The sequence below is a fragment of the Ranitomeya variabilis genome, chromosome 4 (assembly GCF_051348905.1).
Source record: "Ranitomeya variabilis isolate aRanVar5 chromosome 4, aRanVar5.hap1, whole genome shotgun sequence".
Classification (NCBI taxonomy): Eukaryota; Metazoa; Chordata; class Amphibia; order Anura; family Dendrobatidae; genus Ranitomeya; species Ranitomeya variabilis.
In genome coordinates, this window is record NC_135235.1 from 37852128 (window position 1) to 37860615 (window position 8488).

The 8488-nt window shown below is 51.4% G+C and overlaps 1 protein-coding gene across 2 annotated transcripts in view; it reads left to right on the forward strand.

Annotated features, from left to right (window-relative positions):
* EDRF1 (erythroid differentiation regulatory factor 1) overlaps positions 1-3386 on the forward strand; it is an 86412-nt gene extending 83026 nt beyond the window's left edge. For both annotated transcript variants that reach the window (XM_077258362.1, XM_077258361.1), the window contains one exon: positions 1420-3386. In XM_077258362.1, the coding sequence (XP_077114477.1) occupies positions 1420-1591 (172 nt within the window). In that variant the 3' untranslated portion in view covers positions 1592-3386. The remainder of the gene's footprint in view (positions 1-1419) is intronic.
* The last annotated feature ends 5102 nt before the right edge of the window (positions 3387-8488 follow it).

The following is an 8488-nucleotide window of genomic DNA, read 5'->3' on the forward strand; positions in this document are numbered from 1 at the left end:
CCGGCCGGCGCTGACACTGGGGGACGCAGGGAAGCTGACGCTGAGGGACGCGACAGGAATGTAAGTATGTAGTGTTTTGTTTTTTTTACTTAACAATGGTAACCAGGGTAAACATCGGGTTACTAAGCGCGGCCCTGCGCTTAGTAACCCGATGTTTACCCTGGTTACCAGTGAAGACATCGCTGGATCGGCGTCACACACACCGATCCAGCGATGTCAGCGGGTGAGCCAGCGACGAAATAAGGTGCTGGCCTTCTAGCTCCGACCAACGATGTCACAGCGGGATCCTGATCGCTGCTGCGTGTCAAACACAACGAGATCGCTATCCAGGACGCTGCAACGTCACGGATCGCTAGCGATATCGTTGTTAAGTTGTTCAGTGTGAAGGTACCTTTAAAAAAAAATAAATAAAATAAAAATGGTACATGTCTGTGCTTCTTGCCTCACTAAGCATGAATAGTTGTCCTAGTACTAGGAAGCTCGGCTTTTTTGAGTTGGGTCCGGCTTAGAGGAATCAGTAGGATTAGAAAGTTTTAAATCTAGTATTTAATATTTGATAGGGGTTGCCCACTTAAAAAACAAAAAACATATTAAGGATGAAGAAAGAAGATGCTAACAATATTTACAAAGAGCGTCTCTCACTCTGGAGGACCCGTCCTGTCCTGCACTATGTAGACAACACATTGATTTTAATGGGCACTGTGTAATACTTCATTTACCCTGTGGTGGCGCTGCAGGGAAACCATAGACCTGCAGCTTATAGCTGATCAGAGATGGTTCCAATAGGAGACACATTTATTCATTTCATGTTTTAGAGCATATTGTTTAGGGAACCGTCTTAATAAGGGCTGTCCGTCGTGGAGAAGCCCTTTAAATGGGCTCTTTTAAAAGTGCATATATAAAGGAAATGTAGAATGTTCACCCGCTTTCGATCCACACTGACTAGTAAGTTGCCCCCTATCCAATTGATTGGGGGATAACTTGAGATTTTTGGAAAAATCCCTTTTAATGCCCACACGATTTTGCAGGTTAACATCACAAACTGCACATCCATTACTCATCCGGTTAATAACTTGGCCAACGTGGCATTAGCAAAAAATATGGCGATGTTGGTTTGTGCCGGCAGAGCAGTCGCTACTTTGGGCCTTTATACTAATATTCTCATCCACTTTTACCATAAACAAATGATTACTAGGAAATAAAGTTAATAAACTTATGATTAACTTTCAGACGCGGTCAGACAGGTTTCTCCGGGCGTTTGTGTTTCCAATGAGGAGAAAGCGGCTGCTTCTAGACTCTCGACAGAAGAGTTGGGAGGACCCCATAGACATCAGATGGTCCTCCAGTCCTGCTGAGATGCCTTTAGCTATAAGCTCTCGTGTAATGCAGGCACTGACCCCTCTGTGATTTGTCTTCCAGTAATCCGGCCGATGAGGAGGCCTCTCTGAAAAACTACAAGCAAGTTTACTCCAGTCTGTTAAGGGCTTCGACCAACAAGTGCTCCACGCTGAGCGAGAGACTGAGCGTGCTCCTCAACGTCCTGGATCAGCTCACACCAAAGGGCGAGGAGAGTGAGACTGTCGTTCAGTAACGACGCACCGTGCAGAGCGGACGCCGTGCCTTGCTTACACCGGAATTGCTGGTCTGTTCCACTTTGCTGCATTCTTCTCGCCATCGAAGTGTGAGATCTTCGGGGTGGCCCATCCACACACACTGCCCGGCTGCCACGTGTCTTGAATTTGGGGACGTACAGATTTTCTCTTTTATTTATTCTTCTTGATAGACATTTGCCCCTGCACTGCTTAAATGTTTTTTTTTTTTTTGGGGGGGGGGTTACACTGTGCCAAACGAAAAAAATATTGATAGCGGTCTGTAGAGCTGCAGATCCATCACATTTATATGAGACGTGGCACCAATGGAGTCTTTACGCCAGGTAGATTGGAACATCCTGGTATTTTAAAAGGATAAATCCCCAACACTAAAAGTTATCACCTATCTAGAGGTTGGGTAACGACTGGCTAAGTGGTGGAGGTCTTACTGCTGGGACCCTCCTAGATCTGGAGGTCAGGGCTCTGACTTGCCCATCAGACTACAGAGGTATGAGAAAGATGAGTGCAGCCCTTCCATTTTCCCGGTGGTCCCTTCGAGAAGAATTGAGTAGTGATACAAATGCCCTGCCTATCCAGGGGAATTCAGCGCCCCTTTCTCAAGATTGATGGGAAGTCCCAACGGTCGGCCCTCCAGCGATTTCTAAGTGGTGACGTATTTTTGGAACAGGAAACAACCTACAACCCCAAGTAAAAATGGAGACGTCAGAGCAGGTCTGCAGAGAGCGATACAGTTATGTGAAAAAGTTTGGACACCCCATGTAAATGTTTGGTTTTTGGTTTTTTTTTTAACATCAGTATCTCACCTAAGGATGCCATTTGGTCTCTCACTTTTCCGTTGAGGATAATTTTTAATCTATGCAACTTTTGACATGTTTATTAAATGCACAGTTAGTCTCAAAACATTTCTGCCACCATGCTTTACACTACTGGTGTCAGATTTATTCTGGTGAAATGTCTTGTGGCCAAATTATGCTCTCCTTACATCTAAGGCTACGTTCACATTTGCGTTCTGCGCCGCAGTGTCGCCGCATGCGTCATGCGCCCCTATATTTAACATGGGGGCGCATGGACATGCGTTGCACTTGCGTTTTGTGACGCATGCGTCACTGTGGTGCTTGCGTCAGGGCGCAGAGGACGCAGCAAGTTGCAGTTTTTTTCTGCGCCCAAAACCATGCAAAAGCAGACGCATGCGTCACAAAACGCTGCGTTGTGCATGCGTTTACATTTGCGTTGTGCGTTGCATCACCGACGCTGCGGCGCACAACGCAAATGTGAACGTAGCCTAAACAGAGCACAATAACTCAGGGGGTACGACAACCTGTGTGGCCAAATAAGCAGCACGTGGCAGCAGATGCATACAGTTCCCACACACACTCTGCCACCTATTGCTGTTTTTTGCTGGGATTTGTGGCTTGTACAAGTAAAGCACAATACGGCTGGGGTGCCTTTACTTTTTCATATATCCGTGTGCCGAGATTGGTAAATGTATTTTTCCAATGCAGGCACAGACCTCTCTGTATAGGACAATCCTTTACGTTCCTCTCGGAGACCCCAAATATTCACATGACATTTAATTGCCACGTGTTACTGTTCTTCTATCGGCCCACCTTCAGGTCAACCATTGCCGGGAATAGATGAAGGATGATGGGGAACGAGCCCCTGTCTGCCCAGCACCAGGTACGTCCTGGACGCGGCTTCTTAAAGCGATAGTATAAAACGTTTTCTCAACCTGCAAATGTGAATAGCTTGTTATTAAATAAAGTTATGATATTTTATTTATTAAAACCGCGGTGATTGTTGAGTATAAGCAAAGACTTTCTGGAAGAAGATGTTCCACCACAGGAGGTAAGTGGTTTCACCAGGAGCTTACACACTGGATTGGAAGAATGTCGGCCGTGTCTGATACAGCACTGCTGAACGTTACCTGCGTATCGCCGCTAATCCCTCGTGGAGTAGCTGGACGCTCACGTCCCATAAAAACAGACTGTGCTTTTAGAAGCCGTTCCTCCGGATCGCACAAGGGCATTATTCGGAGTAGCTGCCATTTGTAAACCAGAGAATAAAGCTCTTTATAGCAGCTTGCGGAGCGGCGCCAGCAGCACTCAGCATTTTTCTTTCTCCGTATGGTGCAGGCGTGACATTTCCCTTATTTTGGGGCGGGTAGCTGAATGTATTAATAGGGAACAGTCACGCAGGGCTGTATTATCACTAGGCGACTCTTAATGTGACGTCGTAAAAATTGAGAGAATTCTCTCGCTGCGACCTTGTATTTTCCCACTATCAGCAGGTTCTCGGGAGGCTTTTAGAGGTGAGCGGCTCCCGTACATGGGAACGGAGTAATCAGAGAAACATTCAGACCTGTTTAAAAGGGTTTTCCAGCATTTCTATACCGGTCTCCAAGATTAGCGGATTGGATAATAGTAAAGTTGCACAGCCATTATGCTGTACAGCAGGGGAACAGGAGTATGGAGGCTACTGTGGCACGAGTCATACACCCGAGATGTCTGTCGGCCAAAAGCTGTATCTTCAGAAGCCACCAAATAAAAGTGTCCTTTATACACCCATGCTGCATGTGTCCCGCGGGTCATGTGGTGCCTTAATGCTGCCATTGTGCCACGGATCTTGTGCCTTAATGCTGCCATTGTGCCGCGGATCTTGTGCCTTAATGCTGCCATTGACCCGCGGATCTTGTGCCTTAATGCTGCCATTGACCCGCGGATCTTGTGCCTTAATGCTGCCATTGACCCGCGGATCTTGTGCCTTAATGTTGCCATTGTCCCGCGGGTCGTGTGGTGCCTTAATGTTGCCATTGTACCGCGGATCTTGTGCCTTAATGTTGCCATTGTACCGCGGATCTTGTGCCTTAATGCTGCCATTGACCCGCGGATCTTGTGCCTTAATGCTGCCATTGACCCGCGGATCTTGTGCCTTAATGCTGCCATTGACCCGCGGATCTTGTGCCTTAATGTTGCCATTGTCCCGCGGGTCGTGTGGTGCCTTAATGTTGCCATTGTACCGCGGATCTTGTGCCTTAATGCTGCCATTGTCCCCTGGATCTTGTGCCTTAATGCTGCCATTGTCCCGCGGATCTTGTGCCTTAATGCTGCCATTGTCCCGCGGGTCGTGTGGTGCCTTAATGCTGCCATTGTCCCCCGGATCTTGTGCCTTAATGCTGCCATTGTCCCCTGGATTTTGTGCCTTAATGCTGCCATTGTCCCCCGGATCTTCTGCCTTAATGCTGCCATTGTGCCCCGGATCTTGTGCCTTAATGCTGCCATTGTCCCCCGGATCTTGTGCCTTAATGCTGCCATTGTCCCCCGGATCTTGTGCCTTAATGCTGCCATTGTCCCCCGGGTCTTGTGCCTTAATGCTGCCATTGTCCCCCGGATCTTGTGCCTTAATGCTGCCATTGTCCCGCGGGTCGTGTGGTGCCTTAATGCTGCCATTGACCCGCGGATCTTGTGCCTTAATGCTGCCATTGACCCGCGGATCTTGTGCCTTAATGTTGCCATTGTCCCGCGGGTCGTGTGGTGCCTTAATGTTGCCATTGTACCGCGGATCTTGTGCCTTAATGTTGCCATTGTACCGCGGATCTTGTGCCTTAATGCTGCCATTGTCCCGCGGATCTTGTGCCTTAATGCTGCCATTGTCCCGCGGGTCGTGTGGTGCCTTAATGCTGCCATTGTCCCCCGGATCTTGTGCCTTAATGCTGCCATTGTCCCCTGGATTTTGTGCCTTAATGCTGCCATTGTCCCCCGGATCTTCTGCCTTAATGCTGCCATTGTGCCCCGGATCTTGTGCCTTAATGCTGCCATTGTCCCCCGGATCTTGTGCCTTAATGCTGCCATTGTCCCCCGGATCTTGTGCCTTAATGCTGCCATTGTCCCCCGGGTCTTGTGCCTTAATGCTGCCATTGTCCCCCGGATCTTGTGCCTTAATGCTGCCATTGTCCCGCGGGTCGTGTGGTGCCTTAATGCTGCCATTGTCCCCTGGATCTTGTGCCTTAATGTTGCCATTGTCCCGCGGATCTTGTGCCTTAATGTTGCCATTGTCCCGCGGGTCGTGTGGTGCCTTAATGCTGCCATTGTCCCGCGGGTCGTGTGGTGCCTTAATGCTGCCATTGTCCCGCGGATCTTGTCCCTTAATGCTGCCATTGTCCCGCAGATTTTGTGCCTTAATGCTGCCATTGTCCCACGGATCTTGTGCCTTAATGCTGCCATTGTCTTGCGGATCTTGTTCCTTAATGTTGCCATTGTCCCGCGGGTCGTGTGATGCCTTAATGCTGCCATTGTCCTGCAGATCTTGTGCCTTAATGTTGCCATTGTCCCGTGGATCTTGTGCCTTAATGTTGCCATTGTCCCGTGGGTCGTGTGATGCCTTAATGCTGCCATTGTCCTGCAGATCTTGTGCCTTAATGTTGCCATTGTCCCGTGGATCTTGTGCCTTAATGTTGCCATTGTCCCGTGGGTCGTGTAGTGCATTAGTGCGGCCCATTTTCCCCTGGCCTTATGGTGCCTTAGCGCCGCCATTGGCTTGTGTTGTACCTCAGTGCATCCTGTGTTCCCCAGGCCGTGTGGTGCCTTAGTGTGGCCCGTGTCCCCCATTTTTCGTGGTGCTTTAGTGCAGTCCGTGTCCCCCCAAGCTGTGTGGAGTCATAGTGCGGCCTGTGTCCCCCAGGCCATGTGGTGCCTTAGTGCTGCCATTGTCCTGGGTGGTGCCTCAGTGCGTCCCATGTTCCCCAGGCCATGTGGTGCCTTAGTGTGGCCCCCAGCCCGTATGGTGCCTTAGTGCGGCCCGTGTCCCCCAGCCCGTATGGTGCCTTAGTGCAGCCTATGTCCCCCAGGCCGTGTGGTGCATTAGTGCGGCCCGTGTCCCCCAGCCCGTATGGTGCCTTAGTGCGTCCCGTGTCCCCCAGGCCGTGTGGTGCCTTAGTGCGGCCCGTGTCCCCCAGGCTGTGTGGTGCCTTAGTGCGGCCCGTGTCCCCCAGGCTGTGTGGTGCCTTAGTGCGTCCCGTGTCCCCCAGGCTGTGTGGTGCCTTAGTGCGTCCCGTGTCCCCCAGTCCGTCTGGTTCCTTATTGTGTCCCCCAGTCAGTGTGGTTCCTTAGTGTGTCCCCCTGGGCCGTGTGGTACCTTACTCCAAAAACAGCAAAAGGAGGAAAAAACCTCCACTATTCTAGAAAAAACACCAAGAAAAACAGGCAAAGGTGCTTACCTGTCTAGGCCTTGAGTCAAATGCACTATCATGGTGCAGAGGACCCAAGTAAAGATGGCGACTACACAGGTGTGGTAATACCAATGAGACAGCCAGCCTACAATTAGGGATTGGCCGCTTGGCACACCAGTGCAAATAAATAATCTGCAGCTTTGTTCACACAGAGAATGCAAAGCATCTGGATCATAGCCTATTAGTAACCCCATATGGCGGGCTGACCAATGCTAACTATAATGTATCCTGTGTGAACAGAGGTCACAGGCTACAAAGCTATCTGGACCCCGAAAAGTAAAATAAATAAAGTGCATAACAACATATCAAAATATGTAAGGTATTAGTTAATATTATGGCCACAATACGTAAGCTGGCAACCCACGTCAAGGGTCCTCACACTTGCCAGTCCTACTCTAACAGCAAAAACCACAAAAGGAGGAAAAAACATCCCTCTATTATAGGCTGGCTGTCTCATTGGTATTACCGCACCTGTGTAGTTGCCATCTTTACTTGGGCCTGCTGCACCATGATGGTGCATTTGATTCAAGGCCTAGACAGGTAAGCACCTTTGCCTGTTTTTTTGGTGTTTTTTCGTGTGGTTCCTTAGTGCGAACCGTGTGCCCCGGGCCATGTGGTGCCTTAGTGTGGACCGTGTCCCCCTGGGCCGTGTGGTGCCTTAGTGTGGACCCTGTCCCCCTGGGCTGTGTGGTGCCTTGGTGCAGCCCGTGTCCCCCTGGGCCGTGTGGTGTCTTAGTGTGGACCCTGTCCCACTGGGCTGTGTGGTGCCTTAGTGTGGACCCTTGTCCCCCTGGGCCGTGTGTTGCCTTAGTGCAGCTCGTGTCCCCCTGGGCCGTGTGGTGCCTTAGTGCAGCCCGTGTCCCCCTGGGCCGTGTGGTGCCCTAGTGTGGACCCTGTCCCCCTGGGCTGTGTGGTGCCTTAGTGCAGCCCGTGTCCCCCTGGGCCGTGTTGTGCCTTAGTGCAGCCCGTGTCCCCCTGGGCCGTGTGGTGCCTTAGTGTGGACCCTGTCCCCCTGGGCTGTGTGGTGCCTTAGTGCAGCCCGTGTCCCCCTGGGCCGTGTTGTGCCTTAGTGTGGACCCTGTCCCCCTGGGCCGTGTGTTGCCTTAGTGCAGCCCGTGTCCCCCTGGGCCATGTGGTGCCTTAGTGTGGACCCTGTCTCCCGGGCCGTGTGGTGCCTTAGTGCGGCCCGTATCCCCCCGAGCCGTGTGGTGGTGCCTTAGTGTGGACCGTGTCCCCTGGACTGTGTGGTGTCCCCTGGGGCGTGTGGTGCCTTAGTGTGGACCGTGTCCCCCCGAGCCGTGTGGTGGTGCCTTAGTGTGGACCGTGTCCCTCGGGCCGTGTGGTGCCTTAGTGTGGACCCTTGTCCCCCTGGGCCGTGTGTTGCCTTAGTGCAGCCCATGCCCCCCTGGGCCGTGTGGTGCCTTAGTGTGGACCCTGTCCCCCTGGGCCATGTGGTGCCTTAGTGTGGACCCTTGTCCCCCTGGGCCGTGTGTTGCCTTAGTGTGGACCCTGTCTCCCGGGCCGTGTGGTGATTTAGTGCAGCACTTGTCGTATAGATTGAAGGCCAATACACGGAGGGTCCGTTCTCACAATGTGGTACTACATGTGCCCACTATATGTGGGTGTTTTTTGAACTGTCTCGGGCACTGCAGCG